This window comes from Pteropus medius, unplaced genomic scaffold (genome assembly GCF_902729225.1).
Source record: "Pteropus medius unplaced genomic scaffold, Ma_sr-lr_union100, whole genome shotgun sequence".
Classification (NCBI taxonomy): Eukaryota; Metazoa; Chordata; class Mammalia; order Chiroptera; family Pteropodidae; genus Pteropus; species Pteropus medius.
The window spans coordinates 28,487,643-28,510,901 of NW_024340849.1; the positions used below are offsets into that span (position 1 = coordinate 28,487,643).

The 23,259-nt window shown below is 43.1% G+C and overlaps 1 protein-coding gene across 21 annotated transcripts in view; it reads right to left on the bottom strand.

The window, feature by feature from the left end:
- The window catches only part of FHOD3 (formin homology 2 domain containing 3), a 422,036-nt gene that overhangs the window by 239,202 nt on the left and 159,575 nt on the right, over window positions 1–23,259 (bottom strand). For all 21 annotated transcript variants that reach the window (XM_039842750.1, XM_039842871.1, XM_039842880.1 and 18 more), the window contains exon 4: window positions 5,113–5,180. In XM_039842750.1, coding sequence (XP_039698684.1) covers window positions 5,113–5,180 — 68 coding nt within the window. The remainder of the gene's footprint in view (window positions 1–5,112; window positions 5,181–23,259) is intronic.

The following is a 23,259-nucleotide window of genomic DNA, read 5'->3' on the forward strand; positions in this document are numbered from 1 at the left end:
CAGCCCTCAAGCCTAGTCATTTTCGTGTAGTAGCCACTTCTATGGAGCTCTAGGAGAGGGAGTTTTCCACTACTATTTCAGGAGATTTCCTCATCTGGACAGTGCCTTGTCTAAAATGCAACTAAGATCAAACTGGAACATTCATCCTCGATTATAACGACAGAAAAAAAAACCCTCAGTGATGTAAATAGTAGAAAGCTTAATGGAATAATGAAAGGTTATTCTTATAGGAATGGTCAGCAACCATGGTTTATCTCCAAAAAGAAAAAATAATTTAGACAAACTGGCATAATTCTCTAGTCTCTATGTAAAATCAGCCCCTCATTTAGACTTTATGGCATTTTCCAATTATATGGATGGAGGACTTGAGCTAAATGTGGGCAGGCCAGGCCAAGGCTCCCTTTGAACCAAGAAAGCACTCTCAGTGTTCAGAGGGCGCTCGGGGGAGGCGGGGGCGATGCTTGTGCCCTGAAGGTAATGAGAGACAGCTGTGTTAACTCCGACTTCAAGATAATCATGGCTTTGGAAAGCAAGAGAAAATGGGACAATCTCATGAGTTTTTGGAAAATTACTTTACACTCACATGTATAAAGGAAATAAAAAATAATTCTCTCTCCATCCATATCCTTTTCCACCAGCATATGTGAAAAGTGAACATTTAGATGAGCTCATGTCTAGTCAGAAAGTCTTTCCAAGCATGTAACAAATGTTTATTACTTTAACTAAAACTAGATTCACACATGACTTCATGGTAAAAAAAGTGAGAACAAGCTCTCAAGAAACCACTCAAGCTAATCACTAATATTAATATAGCAGAGTTGACTGTCTGGCAAAGGCACTCGGAAAATGCACTGGACAGAGTAGACAGTGTTTATAAAAATAATTCAGAACTCTAAAATGTACACACACATGTAGATAAGGCACTTAGGAAATAGAAATTTATGGGTAATAAATGTGAAGAGCATCTTCCAAACTAGCAAATTTAAACACATACCCTAAAAGATATAAGCACTAATAAATTATTTTTTAAAACACTGGTTTCTGACTAGAATGATAAGTGATTATCTCCGCATTTCAGAATTTTCTATAATAACCACGTGGTAGTTAACCTGTGATCATTTTTTAATGCCAGTTAGTCAAAGAATATTCAACTCAATTCATATAACCAACGGCTCTAGTATTTATTGTGTGTTTTTTATTTTTTGTTTTTTGTTTTTACTCCCTTACAAGTCTAGTTCCAAAAAGAACCTCCACATGTAGAAAACACAGTTGGTGATGGAGAGACAGGCTCGTGAGTGAGAAAGGTGATCTAGGGCCTGGACAGATGGCAACCTGTGTAATCCATTCAATTCTCAATATATCCTTGCTCTGTGGTTTACAACTATTTTGTGCCTACGTGGGTGGTCTTCCAAACAGTTTATAAACTTCTGATAGCAAGCAAATCCCAGACATCACATCATTTAATCTATAAGTATTCCAATATGCATCTCTAAAATAGGAACTCTTTCAAATTATCTACTCATAATTAAAAAATTAATACTTTCTTATGTTATCACATGTCCAGTCAGTAAATTTCTCTTACGTTGTTTTGCACAGTTTGTATTAAGATCCAAATAAGATCCACATGTGGCAATTAGTTGATATAACTTTTAAATGTCTTTTAATTCATCCTTTTTTTTTCCTGGAAATGTATGCATTGAAGAAACTTGGTCATTAGAGACAAGGAAGACTGCAGACTGAAGACTGTAGGGTAGCCCACAATCTGGGTTTTGTTGATTACACTCTTGTGGTGTCATTTAACATGTACCTCAGACCTAGATCATTTATAAGCTGGTGACTGCATATAGAGGCATGATCGGATCCAGGATTGATTTTGTTGGCTTGACCACATCGTTGATGATAGCACATGATGGAGCACATTATATCTGGTCGTATCTCATTTCCATCACCTCAGCAGCTCTTGATGCTCAACACCTACATCCATTAATTCAGGGACTGCAAAATCAAGATATTCTAATTCTATCATTCCTTATTACTTATTAGCTAGAATATTTTTATAAACAAAACTTCCCTTCACTACTATTTGTCATCTTAAAATTTATAGGGAAAGGCAAGATAAATAGGAGATTCTAAAACTTTACTCATTTTCAAAATAATGAGCTAGTTCACTAGTATCTTCCCATGGTAATCAATCTACTGGATTTTTTTCTAGTATTAGTATGAACTCCTTAAAGCAAATTTACTTGATGTGTTTCAATTCACTGCAATTATTATCCTTAATGATGTTTATACCATCCCATCTTTAGCAAGCCAGTAAGAGACTCTTCCTGGGTTATTTTGGCAATAATCCTAGAAGTATTTGATAGCTTCCTTGCTATCTATATAAAATGTTCTAAGTTTATTTTACACATTTCCTGCTCCAGATTTAGAATCAGCTATTCCAAATAGCTCTGGTTCCTTTCAGTATTTTAAGACCACAAACCTGTTGCTAGTGGTGTTTTTTGCTAGTGGGTTGATCATTGCTTCTAGTCCTTTTCTATAAACAGAGCTAAAACTATGCCCGTTTGCTTGTTACAATAATGTATACCATGGGTTCTATCTGATTTTTCCAATTCAGCAAAACAGAGTTTTTATCGTCATCTACCTTTCTACCTTCTATCTCCAATAGACCAAGAATCCTATTCCCTAAGAACACTAAGAATGACAAGACTGTGACACATCACACACACACACACACACACACACACACACACCAGTCTCAGAATAGCAACACCAATACTACCACCACCAATGTGATTATTGTAAACAGTTCATTTTGTGTATATGTGTGGTTCTTTCTGTTCTTAGGGTATATCTTATTCAAGATGCACAAATTACAGTGTTTTAAAGTCACTTAGAATAGCTCTTCTCTGTGTGGTTCTGCCACCAACTGGATACTCAACAAGGCAAACACAGATTTTGAGGGAAGTCAAAGCTGAACAATGGAAAGAGCAGGGGGACAGAGAGACTAAATGAGTTAGGGTGAGGAGAGTCATGAACATGGCCCTCTGGTGGTGCTGTATCAGTCCAGCCCCACTGCAGTCAGGGATCTGAGTTCCAAAGGAGGATATAATGGAGGGTGAAGAAGTTTTTCTTTGCTCAACTAAGGAATAAGGAGACGCAGATGGATACATGGGAAGTGGAACTTTAGGACAAGTAATTAGTCAGTGAAGCATTTACTAAATTAGAGACAAGAAAGACTGAAGACAGACATTTGGTTTACCCAGTCCATTTGTCCATCGCTTAAGTGGCACCAGACGCTGTGCAAGATCCAAGGACCCAACAATGGAAACCAGGAAGCTCCCAGATAACCGGACTCAGAGAAGTACCCTGAAGTATCTTAAGTTCTACACTAGACATAAGCACAGAGGACATCAGAAGTACTTTGAGGGACCATGACTATGGTGAGGGGTCATTTACAGGAGAAGATACCAGGAGGGAAAATGAGAGACACAGAGAGTGGATGGGGCGGGCGGGGCCGCAATGCATTCTGGGATCAAAGCAATAGGTCCAGGGGCAAAGATGCAGAATAAAGAGAGCGCAGCTTACCCGAATGCAATCACGGGTGGAACTCAAGATGCAGCCAAGAGGTATGCGCGGAAGACAGATCCAGAGGGCCTTAATGTTATACCGAGAAATCCATGTGTAATCCAGAAGGTGATATGGAACCAGCAAGAGAATGACTTCCTCAAACCCCTCTTGTGGGAAGCTGAAGAATGGACTGAGTTGGGGAGGACTAAAAGCAGCCGTGCCCATGGACAGCTGTTGCAATTTCTCCAGAAGAAATGGCCTGAACCAAGGCAAACCCCAAATCCCTAGGCATTTCTGAAATATGCACCCTAAAGGCAAAGACATGACAAATTTACACCTGTAGCTGTCGGAAGAAGAGAAAAAAGGACTCATCTCCAGAAATGTTGACAGTGTTGTGAGAAAAATATGAAGGCATGATTGAACAAGTTTAAGGAAGAATGGAAGGACAACATGCAGATGGGAGGGACTGTTGGCCTGTCTTTTTGCCTGCTCCCTCTCAGACGGGACGATACCCATGAAGGGGACTGCCACTCTGGCTAGAACTATTCCTGACAAAGATAATTTAAGGATGTATACAGGATGGGAACTGAAAAGAATTGGAATATGCCCTAGAGTCCAAAACTATAATGGAAAGAATGATGAACCTACACGGACACAGGCTCAACACAAATGTCACCTTCTCTATGTAGCCATCTCCTGATCCTGCCCAGGCACAGCAGCCTCGTCCTCCTCCTCTGGCTTTGTCCCTCTCCTCTGCAGTCTCACACGAGTGATAGTCTTGGAGCCCATATGCATACCTGTCCTAGCCCTCTTCGCTAAGCTCATGACTTTCTCAAGGCAGAGACAGAGGGAAGGCTTAGGAGAGAAGGATGAGATGAAACCAGAGAGACACCTGCACATGGGCACAAGGAGACATGTCCACAGCAGCATGGATTATAACAGCAAAACACTGGAAATAAACCAAACTGCCAATAGAAAAATGAACAAAGCAACTTGGGCTTCATTCATACAATGGGATATTTACTTAGAGCTATGCCAGTCATGCCTACATCTATCCTGCTCTCAGTAAATAAGCTGAAGTATGATACGTGCAACATGATAACATACATATAAAGTTAATACAAAAGAGTCTAACATGTTGCTGGTGAATATTCAACATCAGTAAGGAAACACACATGGTCATGACAAACATCAAAGTCAACAATCAGCAGCAAGGGAATCTGGCCGTGGGGTGGGGAGAAGGTGGTTGGTACTGGGGAGCAGAACACAAGACTCCAATTAACCTGCAGCAGGTTTTTCTTTTTTAAAATCTGAAGTAAATATGGAAAATATTATGATTTGATAAAGTTGCCTTTACTTATTATGTCTGAAGTATTTGATATGGTAAAAATATTCTCAACTGATATTTTGACTTAATTTACATTGTAATCTAAAGAGATCTTTCTGTAATCAATAAAAGGTATGGATTTGCCTATATCTCGTTCTGCAAGCTATGCAAATACAGAACCTAAGAGCAGTTTTTTCTTTCTTTTTTTTTTTTACCTGAAATATCTGCTTCAGAGAGAAAAGGGCCCTTCTTAAATCTCGCCCACTGGAGTTGTACAGTTTTTCTGAAATAAAGAAACAATATATAAAATTAATGAAATTGACTCAAGGAATAGTAAAAACACAGAGAGGATATGAACAATTACAGAATTGCCACTGGAAAGGTGAGTAAACAGAATCCATTTCGTTTAGCATACGGACTTTACCTCCAACAGTGCAACAAACAGCCTGGTCTGTTACAGGTGGCAGGAAAGTGTGGAGGTATGAGTTGTAGAGAATGACGTCCAGATTTGCACCCTCAGTCCCCAACCTCCCTCTCTCCAGATCTCTATTTCCAGCTACATATATACTATTACACTCGATGGTGTACAATATCCAGATAACTGAACCTGGCAAAACAGAATTCATCCTTCCACCTCCCTCCTTCCTTGCCTCACAGCCCCTGCACCATGCTTTCTGCAGCTGGGCTCAGAAAGCTTTGCGGTGCCTCCTTTTTTCTGGGGTCTGATGGTCATCTCATGAGACCCAAGGGCAGCATGGTGGCTCTAAGGACTGACTGGTTCCCTCTATGACAGCCCTCTAGACAGGAACCCAGCTTCAGCTCTGCCTGCACCTGAGCTCTCACTCATGTTCAAGGATGGGTCCTGGCTCCGAGCAGGGAAGCTGGAGGAGTCCTGTCTTGATAGTCTCTGACTGCAGACGCTCGCCAGCTTCTACAGTCCTATGGTGGACTCCATGGCGGCCAAACACTAAGGAGGCTTTGGGGTCAGACACCATCCTCCAGACCCCAACCCCACAGAACTCTGCCTCTGTGATTACCAGCTGTGCATTAAGTGTTTGGTTCATGTTTTCAGGGTGTATCTTTTTCAATCCTTTTATATTTAACCTACCTATGTAGAGTTTCTCATTGATATGGTTGCAGCTTGTTTTTCTCCAACCTGAAAATCTCTGTCTTTTAAGTGGTCTGGACTTTTAAACAAATCTGGACTGTGTTTTTAACCTCTAGGATACCACAAATGACTCCTATGTAGCACTAGAACAGAAGACCCTCGGGGACCCTTTGATGAGAAATACCCTTGTACAAATGCCAACGATATCTTTGAGTGGTGCCAAAAAACTCTCCTCTTCCTTTTTCGCCATGTATTTTAATTAAACTACAATTTCTATCCAAGGAGTAGGTACTTTGCATTCCAACTGCCTTTAATTTTTAAAAAATATTTATCATTATTGATTTTATTTAAATAATTGTCTCTTCCAAACAAAGCTGAATAAAAAAAAATAGTATGGTTCCCAAATAATTATTTCTTTTCTATGAGAAAATTATCACTACAGACACAAAAACATTCACAAATTGTAATGTAGTTTTTTTTTTAAATATTAAAGCTCAAAAGATCAGCTAACCTATATAAGAATATTATGTATTTCTACTGAAATGTCCTTTAAAACACTCTGCTTTTCAATTCCATAAACCATAAAGCCCTAGGTGAGATCGAGATCTAAATTCTTCCATCTGGCATCTGTTAAGTTGTAGGGTCTTTTTTTGTTTAATTTGTTTGTTTGTTTTATCTTTCATTAAAGTGACAGGAAATGAAGTTTCGTTTTTACGGGCAAAGAAATCCTCTCCCAAAGTACTGCAAACCTTCCTTTTTTCTATGCAATCAAAATTTTTAACAAATGTCATAAGTTGATCTCTAGATCATATGAGAACAATACTGGAGTCATCGCCATTGTGGTTGAAATTTAAATGACAAAATATTAATTCAAAGAGATATTACTCTAGCGTACTGATTTTTGGAAAAAATAATTGATATTATCTCTCTACAATGAACCAATATCATGATGTAAAATGAAATAACAGTGCTTAATTAAAACTCAAAATTGCCATAAACTTTAAAAAGATAGTGGTACCAAAAAGCCTCTATCTCCTACCTGACTTGTTCTGTCAATTCTTATTTTTATTTTTTCTTAAATTATAGTTGACGTACAATATTGTATTCATTTCAAGTGTACAACAGTGATCAGACATTTACATACCATACGAAGTGACCACCACGGTAAGTCTAATAACCATCTGTCTCTGTATATAGTTATTACGATTATTAAATATATTCTCTACTTTATATACTACATCCCCATGACTAATTTTATAACTGACAATTTGTACTTCTTAATCCCCTTCACCTTTTTCCCCTACCATTACTTCCTCCCATTTGACAATTATCAGTTTGTTCTCTGTATCTATGAGTTTGTTTCTGTTTTGTTTGTTCATTTGTTTCGTTTCTTAGATTCCACATATAAGTGAAATATATAGATTTGTCTTTCTCTATCTGACTTATTTCATTATATCCTCTAGGTTCATCTATGTTTGCCACCAGTGGCAAGATTTCATTCTTTTTTATGGCTGAGTAATATTCTATATATTCTTTATCCATTCATCCATTAACAGGCATCTAGGTTGCTTCCACATCTTAACTATTGTAAATAATGCTGCAATGAACATAGGAATGCTTATATCTTTTCAAATTCGTGTTTTCATTTTCTTCAGATAAATACCCAAAAATAGGATTGCTGGGTTATAAGGTAATTCTGTTTTTTATTTATCGAGGAATTTACATGTTGTTTCTCATAGTAGATGCACCAGTTTGTAATCCAGCCAACAGTGCCCGAGGGTTCCCTTCACTCCACATCCAAGCCAACACTCAGTTTGTTGATTTATTGATGATGGCCAGTCTGTCAGGTATGAGGTAACAACTCATTTTTGTTTTAACTTGCATTTCCCTGATGATAACTGATGTTGAGCATCTTTTCATGTGTCTGTTTGCCATCTATATTAGGAAGAATTAGAGACGATGGATGTTTGTAAATGGCATATAATTTGTCATTTTATGAGAGGCACAATTCCTCCTCGTAGAAGAGGAGCCAGCAGATGTTTCACCACGTCAGATATTACACCAAAACCAAAGACTGCTGCTAGCCCTTTGATGTGGCTCAAGAGTGGCCCACACAGGCCAAAGGAGAAGCATTCCTTCCCACTGCCCAGGTCCTGGCTTCTTTGCTGCTGGGCTAGCCACGCCATGGGTGGCATGGTCTGTAGCTGGGGGAAACTCTGAGTTGAGGAATTTAGTATTCCATTTGTGTCACATCCAGGTCTCCCCACACAGAAAGTCAGACTCACCGTGGATGTGTAGGCCTCTCCTTCAGTTTAGACTAGAGTGTAAAGGACATGGAACTGAGCATGGTCTGTTAGCTTCCCAAAGGTATGCTCGATGTCACTCATGGATGTATTTGCTATTGAACATCAATCACTCCTTCTTTAGAAGTAGCCTGTCTATGCAGAATTCAGCTGTGATTCTCAGTCCTGGGTTATATGGTAAATGCAAGGCTTCCTTGATGCAGGATGACTGATTATCTTGGTGCTTCCTTGTCCTACCATCAGTATCTGCAGAGTCTGTGTTCTCATGTGTCCTCACCACCCTCCCCCGGGTCTTATCTGCATGTCTGTGGGCCTGTGTGTGCAGGTGGGGGTGCACATTTGGCTTCAGCCTGTGGATAGTGTAGCAGAGCTTGGAGATCCTCTGACCCTCCACCTACCTCCGATATGCTATGTAGACAGTGCTAATGATTCCCACATGCCAAGGGAGGGGATTCCATGTGTGCATACTGCCTGAAAATCAGGCAATGCAAAAGAAAGAAGACCCCAAATGCAGAGCAGGGGGAGGGGCCTGAAGCCCACCCTATGCCAGCAAGAGAGGAGCTCCAGAGACTTCACTTACATGTGAACGTCACTCTTCTCCCAGGAGCTCAGAAGTTCTCCTTTCTTTCCTTTGTCTACTTTTTATGAACACGCGCCAATGAGGGTGGTGTAGCCCCATCCAGGGAACAGTGCAGGGAGAAAACGGTTCCTGCCACCCCAGACTCAGTTTGAGAGTGCTAAGTCAGAACATCAGGGGAAAGGGTGCCTGAGTGACCCAATAAAACTCAAAGTGAAATCCTCATGTGTAAAATGTAGGGCTAGAATCAGACTGGAGTCCCAAAAGTTTGCCATTCTCCTGAAGCTTTGAGTCTGCCACATGGGAGATATGCAAAGAAGGCCCCACTGTCACCAGCACAGCCTCTGAGGGGCGGCCAGTAACTCGGGCTGCGGAGGATCCATGGAAGATGCAGTGTCGGTTCCAGCAGCTGGGGAGAAGTTGGGGGGTGGGGGGTGGATTATATATCCAGCCCAGCCTGTGCTTGGTGAATAAAGGAATGTGTGTGTTTATTCTCCCACCCTTTTTCAAGCTGAATCTACCCAGAGTGCAATCATTTCTGTGGTGTTAGCCTTTGAGTAAAGGGCAATTAAGAGTCTACATTTGGTGGGGAAAGAGGTGTAATCAAAACATCATCTGTTGAAGTCTTCATAACTGCCCTCTCATATTTTCTCTCTCCATGGTTCTTGCCTTTTAAAATGAAACATGTTCCTTTAAGAGATGCAATTAATATATTATACTTTAAACTAGCTTATAATAACAAGGAGTAGAGGGCAAATTAGTTAAAGGCCATTGGGAACCATTCCTGCTTTGTGGTTAGAAAGGAAACCTGCGTGGTCCACAAATATCAGTGCTGAAAAGCACAGCCAAAGAGGTCCTGTGCCTCCTGCTCAGCCAAAAGCACTATGAAGAAAACATCGATATGGGGGAGAAAGAAAGACCAGAACATTAGAAGGAACCAGTGACAAAATCAGAACCAATTTCATCAGCGAAAGAATGTGGAAGGGAGGAACCAAAGGCATCTGTGACTGGGTCCAGGGAAGCGGGAGAGTGAAAGATGCAGCTAGACTATCACACTTTCGGGCCCGCAAAATCCCTGACTTTAAGACTAACCATTACAGCACAGCCTTCTCTCACCAAGTGTCAAACACATTAACCAGGAGAAATTTGGACCAAGACCTCAGACTCCCTCCTCTGCCCGGAGAGACAATAACTTTCCTTTTACCCTCGGGCTGCTACAAAAGACATCGCACTGAGGAAGGAAATTTATTCCCAGGCAAAATGCCCATGCCCACATTTAAAAATCTGTTTTTCCCAGCTACAGAGAACACAACCATCATGATTTTTCAGGTGCAGCCATGAGATATGAGTTCCTCCTTTGCCAGGATTTACCTGCATGACATGTGCTCTTCAGACTCACCAGCAAGGGAGAGTTGGTGAAGTGTAGCCCTGGAGAATGTGACAAAAGACAGCCTGCAGAAAATTGGTGGCCAACCTTGAGTTATGCTCTTTTCCCTGCCAGGAAGCCAACAGTCCAAGTTATTGTCAGCATTAAGTCAAAAGAATTCCACTCTGGAAATTCTTCCCATGAATTCAAATGTGCCACATGAAACACCGGTGACTGGGAAGCATAACCCATTTCAATCTGCAACTGTTGCTTCAATATTACATATTGATACTTTAAAGAAAAAAAAATGTGGCACAGTAGAAATTTCATTTTTTAAGTGAAAAAACTGCTTAGTCAAATTTTGGAAATCATTTTTCTCCAGTGATTTTTAAGCTGTTTAGAGCCACAGATTCATTTGAAAGTCAAAAAAAAAAAAGCCATAAAAAAAAAAAAGTTCAGGCACACAAAATGTTAACACAATTTCAGAGGGTATGAGTACCTGGAAACTTCCTCTGGGCCTTCAGGAGATTCTCTGGACATGAGCCAAGAATCCTCGATCTAATCCAACATCTTCATTTTAAAGGTGAAGAAACCAAGGCCAGAGAAGTGACATAGTTTCTGACCCCAGCGCTGGGATGAGAGGCTCTCAGAAAATGGAACAGGCCATATGTTCAGATGTACAGTAAAAATAAACAACTGAGCCATTGAAACTCACTCACATCTTAACCATGACACTGATGTCACCATGTAAATTCAGAGATAAAACATCACACATACAAAAGCAAGGGCTTTTGTACTGGAGACTGGCTGGGAGAAGCGCCCGTGGTGATGACGGTGAGTAGGGATACATGAAGATATCCTCGCTCCCCCAGTTAGCCAATTAGCCAAGAGGCGGCCCATTCAACCTGAGGATGAAGAGGCTAAATGTAAATGATGACAAGGTTGGGAGACCTGATGAGATAGACTCCTTAAGAAGACCTTATTTACACCCAAATTTCCTTGGCGTACCATCACACTTTAAATATTTATTTGTAACATAATCCTTATAATATTCCTTTGTTAATTACCTACCAAGCAGCTTTATGCTGAGCATTAGGGTTATAAAGGCAAATGAAGACCGTCTCAGCCATCAGAGGAGTTGATGGCCTTGTACGGGAGACAGACATGTCCCCAAATAATGCCAATGTCATGTGAGAAGGTAATAGCAACACTATGGGGCCACGGAGAAAGGAGTGGAAAAACCTGTGAACCTGGGCCTGAGATTGAAGATTCAGATGAGGTGACACTGAATAGACTTCAAAGGCTAGGCAAAAATTAACCACAGTGAGAAGTGCTGTATGGAAGGGGACGCTGAGGAAGAGAAAAGAGCAGGTGCACAGCCTTTCCGAAAAGTGGCATTTTCAGAAAGGACAACCACTTCAGCATGGCCAGTGTGTCAGCAGGCTGTGGCGGTGACAACGTCAGGCTGAGGACACAGCTCATGCTGCTGTGCCACAGGCCATGAGTGACAGAGGGCTCTGAGGGGTTTTAAGCAGGGATTTAATGAGACAGGGTTTATCAAGTTCACTACTGGCATGGCCAGCCAGGGCAGGTGAATTGGAGGGAGAGTGGGTAGGGGCAGGAAACCAGTTAGGAGGGCTTTAGAATCATCTGGGCAAAGGGTGATAGTTCAAAGTGAAAATCGAACTGTGGGTGTGACGAGGAGGGGTTGATCTGAGAGAGATTTAGGAATGGAGCTAAAAGTGGGAAAAGGGGGAGTGAAGGGCTCCCAGAGTTCTAGCTTGGCCAACTGGTCTTGTGGGGAGGCCACTCCCTGAGAGATGGGACGCTGGGGGACATGGACAATCACTGCCAGAAAGCAGCGCCTCTGCCCTGAAATGGACCCCCTGAGAGAGTAGTCCCAATTACTATGTACAGATGTGAAAGATGGACGGTGAAGAAAGCTTATAGGAAAAAAATGATTCATTTTAAATACGGAGAGCTCTACAGACACCCTGGACATCAGACAGATGAACACGTGAGTCCTAGGGCAAATTAAGCCTGAAACATTGCTGGAGGCGAAAATGACAAAACAGAAGCTGGCCTACTTCGGGCACATCATGAGAAGGCAGGGTTCTTTGGAAAAGACAATAATGATGGGAAAAATAGAAGGCAGCAGAAAAAGGGGAAGATCAAATTTAAGATGGATTGACTCCATAAAAGAAACCATAGGCATGAGTCTACTGGAGCTGAGCAAGGCTGCTGAGGGTGGGATATCGCTCATTCATTGGGTCGCCAGGAGTCAGAGCCAACTCAATGACACGTACCCACAAGAGAGCTAAATACCATCCTTGAGTCTCAGGAGTCAAAAGAAACCTCATGCTCCAGCCTTCATGCTCTGGCCTGGAACAGGGTCTCCTGCTTCTTCCACTTCCCCCTTCCCTGGGTCCTGGGTCAGCTTCTCCTGGAGAAGCCCTCCGCAGCCTCCCAAGCTCCTTTCTGTGACGTTCTAGTGTTCACCTGTGTTGGAATACTTGTCACACGGGGCTGAAATTAGTTATGATAATAATGTTCTCTAGTGTTTTAGTTGTCTATTTATTCACCCTATGAATCAGCAATTGTCCACTTTTCACGCAGTGTTTCTTTAAATATTCCCAATATATAATGATTCTTTTGCAATTCTACCCCGTGACTAGGGATCAGTGAATAAATCACCTCTATAACCTCAGTACCTGATATCTCAATAAATGACTGACTGATCGACCAAGGTGAGTATGAGGCCTGGAAACAGAACCTAGGAGGATCGCGTATCATCCAGATTCTTAACGCCTCCAACATCTGGCCCAGTCACAGCTTTACAGGTTAGCCAAACGTAAGAACATTCTAGAGTCTTGACTTCTGTGAATGAGCCCAGCCCCTAAAGTTACAGCCCCACTCTGCCATGTCCCTTTGGCTACACAAAGAAGAAATGAAAACCACATTTGCACTCATAACTGCCAACAGCTGGAACCAACCAAGACAGCCTTCAATCAGTGAATGGGTTAACAAAATGCAGTACATTAGACAATGGAATATTACTCAGAAATAAAAAGAAATGAGCTATCAAGTCCCAAAAAGATATGGAGAAAACTTAAATGCTTATTACTAAGTGAAAGAAGCCAATCTGAAAAGGCTACATTCTGTAGGATTCCAACTACACGGCATTCTGGAAAAGGTAAAACCATGGAGACAGTAAAAGGATCAGTGTTTTCCAGGAGCTCAGAGAGAGAGAAGTATGGGAGCATAGGGGATTTTTAGCGCAGTGGGATTTTTAGGGCAGGGAAACTACTGTATGTGATACTATCGTGGTAGACACATGTGTTCATATATTTGTCCAAACCCACAGAATGTACAACACAAAGAATTAACCCCAAAGTAAACTACAGACTTTAGTTAATAATGATGTATCAACTCGTAATACATTAATAATGATGTATTATATTGACTCATCAATTGTAATAGTGTTACAAAGGAATTGTAACCAGGGAAATTGGGAGAGGTTAGAGGGGTACATGGGAACTCTATACTTTTTGTTCAACTTTTTTTCTGAAAAATTAAAACTGCTCCATTCCCTTCCCCACACACACACACACACAAAAATTCTTTTTAAAAAACTTATCTCCAACGACGAGACCACAGGAAGTGAGAGGCCATGAGCCTGGAGTTGTGAAAGGCACTGCTCTCTCTACAGTCCCTCTGCACCTATGGGGTCGCAGGCCTGAGACCTGGCACATTCTGCCACAAAGCATTACTTTCCTTGTGTACTTCTGTGATCTCCCACAGCAGAGCCAACTCTCATCCATGACATTTCACTCCAGCCCCTGGCGGCATCTTGCATGGGTTCAGTGTCTGGTATACCTGGCTGACGGACACAAGAATGTGTTCTACTGCCTAAGGCTAGGAATTTGTTGACCTAGGATCCCCAAAAGAGGGCTCATGAATGAGTTTCAGGTGTGTCTGTGCATGTTTATAGCACAGGTTTGTAACCTTCTCTGACTTCCAAAAGGCAAAGAACGTTTAGAACCCTGACATTCTAGGATGCTTCTTTGTAGCCCTCAGCAGGCAATTCTGGCTTATTGTGTTCCAAGGGCCATGCCAAGCAGGAAGTAAAAAAGAAAACAAGGCATGGCCTGGTTTCATGACACTCACAGTGGGTGGAGCAAATGACTTGTCAGCAGAGGACAGGGGGCACTGAGTCACTGCTCTAGGGAGGTGCCAAGCCGTAAGAGGCCCCCTTAAAGTGGCAAACAGCTTCCAAGGCGCTGTCCACCAAGAGGCTGCACCAGACTTGAAATTATAGGATTATGTGTGTGGCTGCTTGTCTGTCTTCGCGATCTTGCTGAGTCCCACCCAGTTCCATAAGCGTCCCTGTCTTGTAACCATGGGAACCACTCGGCCACCCTCCTCATCTTCACTGAGGAAGGCATCCCAGGCAGAGCCAGTACCTCTGGGTTTGAATTCATTCATAGAAAAATCTTTTTCCCTCTGAATTTGAGGGAGCTGGTTAGCGTTGGGCCCCCAGCAAAGTGCACTTCCATCTGCTCCCATCTTTGCTTTAACAGTGTTCCTCCTCTCAGAGGCAAAAAGGTTGGGAGGCTGGGGTCAGCTAGTGCAGGCCCCTTATGGATTAGAATTCTGTTTAAAACACACCTTCTTTTCCCCCCGACCCAGAGCAAAGAATGGTAGAGAAGGGTCCTCAGAGACCATCCAGTCCTACTGCCTCCGTCTAAGGAAAAGCTGAACTACTTGCCTCATCCACAGAAGCCCTGCACCTGTGCTGAAAGGGGTCAGCACTTTAACACTGCCCTTCTAAAAAGCCTTGACCCAGCGGGAAGCAGATCATTAGCATCTGAAAAGAAGCAAAACACCCTTATACCACCAGTAGTGGACAAACAGGTGTGGGGACCTTTTACTTCAGATGCATTTCACTTCATGACTAGCTTCTCTCTCCCTCCTCCCCTCTCTCCCTTCACCCCCAGTGTCTCTCTCTGTCCCTCCCTCCCCACCCGATGTGTTTCTCTCTCTCCCTCCCTCTCTCTCTCTCTCCTGCAAATGCCTTGACAGCTTGCCCTCCTGCCTTCTCTCTCTCCTCTTTCTACATTTCCTTTTTCCTTTGTTCTCTTCTCCCCTAGTCAGGAATCTGGAGAACCTCAAAATATTTACTTTATTTATGGGCTTTTATAATTCCTTTATGTTATTTGAGAATTAAGCTGAAACATTTAAATGTATGGTTTTGTTTTTTTTTCAAAATTACATATATTTCTCTCTCCGGTCCTCTAAACAACAACAAAGAAACCGCACGGCCCAGTTTTCTTGAGTGTAGGGTGTTTTCCCCCTGAGGTAGCCACAGAACAATGGCGGCCACCCTTCTCACCCCTACAGGGAAGAGAGGTTTTCTGAACAAACTAGCTAATTCGCTGTTTTCTTGATGCTTCTAGAAGCATCCAGAGTCCCTGGGGGTGTCCACAGGAGACCATCCCTCTCAGTGAAGTGGGAGACACAACTCTGCATTACGTCCTGGGGAGAAAATTTAGGAGAAGAGAACCATCCCAGCACAAGAGCACCAAACCACATGCCTATCCCACCAGCCCCCGGCGACACACATTGAGACTACTCAACCCTCTTACCCAGGTACCGACTGTAGCCACGACTGGCCTACTCTTGACCTCAGCAAAGCACCCCACTCTCTCCGGCCTCAGCGCCCAGAACTGACTGCCCCCGGCCCCTGCCCTCCTCCCCTGCCCACCGTTAGGGCCACTGTGTCCAATTCGCCTGACTTCTCCTGCACTCCCAGCTGGCAAGGTCCTCACCCTGCATGGCCTTGGTTTGCACTTGGCCTTCTACATCAACCCCCATAGCCTTAGACAATACCAACATCCAGACTCCTAAACTGATGTTTGTATTTCAGAATAGATTCCTCTCTGTGCCTCAGTTTTCTGATCAGTAAAACAGGAGTAAAAACACACATTGCAACATTCTTAAGCGATATGATGATGAACACAATAATGTTGGCAAAGTACCTGGTACATTTTAGGCTCAATGAAGACTTTTTTTCTTGTTTCTCCAACCCCAGAGGCTTCAATGACACTTTTAAAAAATAGGCAAGATCCTCTGCATAGTGGTTAGTCAGGCCTTTCATGGGCGCTGCACTCTGGGCTGGCAAAGCACCTCCTGCCATCTGTCAGGTCCTTCTAACTGTACTGAGAAGGTCGCCTGAGCTCAGATAGCCCTGGCTGGGCCCTGGGGGTGCCTGCCTCTCCAACGCATGATCACTCCCCCAAAGAGACAGTCTCTTCCTTCTTAAGGTCAATGGCTCTTGACAGGGAAAATGTTCACCATCCCAGCCCTAAACACTTTGAAAAAAAGAAATGGCTGTCTAATCCTTGGAGAGAAGATAAGGATCATTAGCTGGGGTCAAAAGGGAGCAATCTGGCATCAATCATGTCACCGAGCAGAGATGGCAAAACTCAGTGGTTCACCTGACCCACCCCATGGGGCCAGGCTCTTCTGTTAAGTATTCTTCAAGATGGAAACAGCCATTTATCTACGGTGAGTAGCTCCTAACACAAACAAAACTGCACCAGAGAAAAGGCTTTTTTAAACAATTCTTTCGATTAGAGTTTATTCACAAACCAGGGGGCAGGGGAGACCACAGTAAAAGAATATAGCATTGCATTTTTACAATTGAGTGCAGCAAACGTTAAATATTGGTTTTGTCTGGTAACAAATTCACGTCTAAACCGAAGGTTTCCACACAGCAGAGGCCAAGCTTCATCCCAATCCTCTCTGACCTCCTGACACTTTCCCTCTGAGTTGATTTCCAGGCTGTGCCAAGGCCCTGCGCCAAGGAGGGCTGGGCCGAGGGTGACATGCAACTGCAACAAGTCGTCACAGTGAAAACACAAAGTGACCCAAACATAACTGCTTATCCCCTCTGTGCTAACAGGTAGGTGAATCCAACATAATGGAGAACGTAATCGGGAAACAATGTGGATGTGACTTCCAATTTCTGGCAGACTTCCACTACAGAGAAGAGGACCAGAAAACCCAGGGTTAGAAGCCTCGGTGACATCAGTACAGTAGTTCCCCACCCCCTTATCTACAGGGATATGTTCCAAGACCCCCAATGGATGCCTGAAACCAGAGAACCAAACCCTATATATACTATATTTTTTCTGTACACACATGCACTTTATGGCTTCTCTTGGCATATCTGATTTGCCAGCATCACTACTCTCATACTTTAGGCTCATTACTAAGTAAAATAAGGGTTACTTAAACAGAAATACTGAGATACCTGGAGAATCAATCTGATAACGAAGACAGCTAAGTGACTAATGGAGGGTAGTGTTTACAGCAGGAAGATACTGGACAAAGGAACAATCCATGTCCTAGGCAGGAAGGAGCCGAATGGCACAAGGAAGATTTCATCACACTACTCAGAGCAGTGCACGATTTAAAACTTATGCATTGTTTATTTATGAAATTTCACATTTAATATTTCGGACCATAATTGACCACAGGTAACAAACTACGGAAAGCAAAACCACGGATAAAGGAGGCCACTACTGTCTTCCTGAACCTAATATTTTATCAGTATTTCCTAATATAATCAGCGATTGCCTAGCTGTAACTTTTCCCACAGAATAACAGAGCTACAGAGTGACATATAGAGAAGGGGGACTTGAGTCACTTGTAGGCAGATACTTTACGGAGAAGGCATTGCATCCCAGCCTCAAAGATGAACAAAACCCAGTGCTCCCATGAAGAACTTAGAGTCTACTGGGAGAGACCCACCAAGGGATACATTCAGTTTAACGCAGGAAGCAATGAAACAGGGGAGGGCCTACGAGGGGTTGCCAAATCATCTTGAGAGTTCAGGGAGGCTTCCAGAAGCCCAAGACCCCCAGGCAAGCTCTAGGAATGTGAGTCAGAGTTATTCAGGTGAACAAAGGCAGGCATGGCTTCCCAGGCTGAGGGCATAGATGTTATAAACCCCAAGAAGTATGACCACTCGATATTGTTCAGGAGCCTTTGCAGTCCTTTGATACCAATGAGAAGAGTCATGAATAAGCAGCATCATTTCATTTCTCTGGATTAGACACAAGCTGACTCCTGGAACAGGCATCAGTCGTGCTTGTGGTAGACTGTCTGAGGACCACTTCCTGATATTCACCCAACCAACATACATCACCCGCTCTGTGTTAAGTGTCAGGCTCGCTCAATGTGGATGGTGTCTTGCCATGATGGTGCCATTTGTTAGCAAATTAAAGCACTCTAACAATACTCCCTGTCCCCACCTGCCTATGAGGCTCACTTCTCCGGTGCAGATGGCTCTGAATTCCTTTCCCCTCTAGGGTCTCTGCCTCAGGAGAAGCAGCTCCACACTGGGGTCCATCTGCTTTACCTGAGTCAGTTCAAAGGGCAAGCACAGGGCAGCCCTGGTGGGGAGTGAGGGCCAGGGGCTGCTAAAAAGCAGACTGTGGACCATGATCAGCTCCATGGGTGGGCTCATGTGTTCACTCAGTGCTTCTACCATCAAGTCACCTGGGGTCTGAGCCAAGGGAGCCTTTACAAGAAAGAGTCACGACCACTGGCCAGTAACAGAAGACAAGCAAAAGAGCACACTCTTTTAAGACTGCAATGCATTCATCAAAACTCCCTGAATCGGGGCAGGCCTATCACCAGTTGAATTATTTTAGGCAGAGAAAGTGAGTAAACTTCTGACTGATATATGACAATAGTCAGGCATGTGGGTAGGGAAGGGGGACTTAAAACATCTTTGGATAAGATGAAGTTCTCTTTGGCTTGTGGTGATCTACTGCCCACTGCCTAATGCCCAAGGCTCCATACACTTCACTCCTGGATGCAGATGGCAGCCCCCTCCTTCCCAAGGGCAGATGTACTTCTAGGAGCAGAAATGCAAGCAATTGATAAAGGTGGGTGGTTGGGGCTTTGGCTCAGCCACACCCTCTGCCAAGCATTATCTAGGTAGCAACTCCAGGTGCAGGGCTATGAGGGTGGGTGGCAGAACCAGGAACAGGAAGCTGGCGAGGAGGGCTCCCTTTGGTGCCCCCAGTGTGGTCTCCCTTGGGCTCTGCCCTCACTCCACACAGACCAGAACCACAGGCATGGGAAATGCCCAGTAATCTCTGCGGTCGGACAGCAGGGCCCCAGCCTTCACCACACCCCCCGAGGGGCTGGAGCTCTTTCCTCAGGAAAGAGACGCGAACACCCGTCATTATACCACACTTAGAGGCTCCCTCAAATACTGACTGCAAATAAAGGTGCCATTAGGATAAAACCAAGCTGTTTGCAATGCCCAAACTGTTGCTTTGCATTGCAAGGAAACGGAGATTTGATTCGTTTTCTACTAGTCTGAAAATTATAAGGATGACTGTTTTTCATATCCTCATTGGGACTTAAGACTAGATTTTTAGCCTTATTATACCAGTAAATTCCTCTCTTTAGAGGACATTTCAGCGAAGTCAGCCTGTAGTCAGAGAAGCACTTTCAGCATCTCCGTGAATCAAATGAGAATGTAAAGAGTAACCCTTCCCTGTCCAGTCCCATATGTGGCATGTGAGGAACACAGGAGTACAGCCACACGCTACCTTCAGTTGCAAAGCAAATCATCAGAAATACGTGCAACACATTTTCTGTGACCTACACTAGAGGAACTGGACAAGTGAACAGAAAAAGTTTTCGAGAAATTAGCAACAAAAGGGAAGCAATGAGAGGCACAGGCTGCCTATGTGAGGAGCCCTCATGACTAAGAATTATCCACAGTTGCAATCATCATGTAACATGATTTAAGATAGACCAGCATAAAGAGCTGAAGTGTGGGACTTTCACTCTTCTTATGCTCGAAAGTGCAAAGAAACCACCTGAGGAGCTTGTAAAGTACAGATGTAGATTCAGCAGATCTGAGATAGGAAGTCGATATTCTGCATTTCTCCTATTCACAGGTCCCAGGACCATACTGGGAGAGCCACTGACCTTGAAGAATTTGAAGGAGAGGCTACTCACCAAGGGTGGCCAGTTAGAATTTGAAGGAGCCCACACCTTCTCTAAGAAAAGAGTACAAAAGTGGCTAACACAAGTGCTTCTAATCCTTTATCTAAACCCACTCTTCAGAGCTCATTAACCAGTGTCAGACATAACACACTTCTCCAATGGCAAAACGTTATGGTATTCAAGATATGTCACTGGCTAGAAAGATTTTGAGGCACCTCCACCCTTTAACTACAATTAATCTCCAAGCCAGTCTTTCATTGGAAAAATGAGGGAATATAAAACCTGCTCTGCTCCTGTGAAAATACTTGGTAACGTATTTTACTAGCATTAATTATGACTTTTCTCATCTGGGAATAAAACAAACTGAGCCAGTTGGGAGTGAACTCCTCTGACACATACGTGATTTTCCCACTCAATAAATAGATTAACTAATCTATTAAAACACACACACACACACACACACACACACACAAAATTGACAGGCTAGAAAGAGTAAAGAGCAGGTGTGAGCTTACTACTTATTTATCACTTCAAAGACATTGGTTGGCTATGTTGAGTGGAGCATCAAGCAGAGCCCGACTCTGCTGAAAGTTTTGTTCACATCAGGCAGTACAGACCAGACTGCTCCTACCTGTCCATCAACCACACTGCCCTGCTGGCTTGTCCTGGATTCAGGACACGCTTAAAAACTCTGGGTAATTTTCAGTGACTGCCCTTCAAACCAGAAGTCAGACTGCCTGCCAAATTCCAAAATTCTTCTGATAATCTCCTCCCAAAGCATAGTCCTCCCAGGCTGCTCTAGAGCCGGGAGGGGATCCTGGGGGAATGCATTTGAAGTGAGGCTCTGCCTCTCTTCCCCATGTTCTGAGTTCATGCATCTGTTTCTGGGGCATGAGTGCTTCTATTGGCTCAGAGAGGAGTCTGTCATGGCCCTTGGCTATCATTTTGCTGCAGGTGAGTCATACATCTAAACTCGGGAAGTATTCTACAATGTTCTTTGTCACTTAAAGGCTGATCTTGGAATGGTCAATTCAGTTCCAGCCAATAAACATTTACTGGACTCCATGGGGTGTGAAAGAAAGATGAAACAGTAAGCTTGCTCTCAGGGAGCTTGCAACCTAGTATGAAAACAATTACACAAAGTATAAAACAGGACAAAGTCTTAGGTGACTCTGCTTCAGAAACCACTGCGAAGGGACCAGGGGTTTGCATCCAGCGCTTGGGCTAGAACCCTGCGGCAGGCCTTCCTGCTTCTCTCTCCTGGACCTCCTGCCCCCGTCTCATCTAGCGAGAATTTCATCTATCTCCCCTGCTACACCCTGGTCTAAGCATTATCCCCCACCTGGGTCACGCAGTGGCCCCCTCTCTGGTCACCTGCTTTCCCCCTTGTCCTCCGGCTTTCCCCCTTTCCACATTTGATTCACAGCCTCACATCTTCACTTAAGAAAACATCCCCTTCTGGGTGAGATCTTTCTGGCTGCCCTATATAAAATCTCCAACACGCACTCAAATATACAAATTTCAGAACCATAGCATTTATCACTGTCACACTCTCTATATTATTTATTTACTTTGTTTACTGTCTGTCTCCCCCACTGGAACGTAAACTCCACAAGAGCAGGGATTTTTGTCTGCTTTATGCACCGCTATAGCCCCAGGACCTTAAACAGTGACTGACACATAATAGGTACAGAATACATTTTGTGGAGTGAATGAAAGAATCAGTACCCTCCCTCCTCCTCCTTCTTCCTCTTATCTTATGAATAGGGTGTTTGAAGTCCGTTTCCACCCCTTCCTTTTTATAATTTCTGAGAACTAGGAATAACTTTCAGGATTTTTATGTGTCAGACACACCCACCTTCTGCTGAACTCCTTAAAACTCCAGCCCAGATCCTGGCATAAAATAGTAATAAGCTTCCTTCACATAATTGTTTGAATTAAGGAAACGTGAATTAATTCTCACTTTCAGCTAAATTAACGGCTGAAGTTGTAGGTTCGGAAAGATCGCCTCTGACTTGATAGAGTAAGAACTTTTTCTTTAGTAGGTAGGAGGGGAAGGAATGCCATTTAAAATGCCAGCCATTAGATTAAAAAGACCTTTGTCTTTGGTGGTTTATATGAAAATTGTTTAACCTGTTTCCAGCATTAATTTCCATGTTTAATTGACTTGAGAAGCAGTAATAAAAGTGAAATTTTTATCATTTGCATTTTATGTTTATTTTGAGGTCAGTCGTAAATCAAAATATGAAGAGAAAAATATTTGGTATCTGTCCACGGTATCGGCAGAACACGAGTGTTTTCAGAACCCCCCGTTTTCAGAACCATGTATAAAAAAGCTGCATGTGGCAACCAATTTGAGTGGGAAGAGGATGGAAAAAAAGGGAAGAGGCGACGATGTCCCATGCTGCCTCTCAAAGCAGATTCTTTCCTTTTGCCCGGCCACTTTTTACAACAATTTAAGGAAATTCTGTAATCTCAATAGAAGGACCACATGTTGATGCATACTCCCTTTCTTCTCATTCTCATCTCCCAAACCCTGCAGTCCTAGAGAGAGTTTTGGCTCACTCGAAGAGCATGGTCCAAAAGGAGGCCTTTCAAGAGTAGATTACAGCTGACTGCAGAAATTCCTGAGGTAATTTACTAAGAAAAGAGATGCGGAGAGCAAACACAGAACCAGCAATGATTTGCCACCACTCCCCTCCTTCCTTCCATCCTGTTGCTTTTCTCCTTCAGCGAAAGAAAAAAGCTAAGGGAAATTAAGGTTTATGTCCAACACCAGCTGGAGAATGTTTTAAAAAACTTAAAAAAAAAAAAAAAGGAGTCAGCTCTCTTCAAAAGCAAAAAGACTCCCAATACTCTCAGCCCAACGCAGTACAAAATTATGGTTGGAAATCGCTTGCATTTCCAGAGATGTCTGAATGCTCTAAAGCCAAAAGGAAGGAAGGAGAGAAAATCTTCTGGGATTAGAGAAAA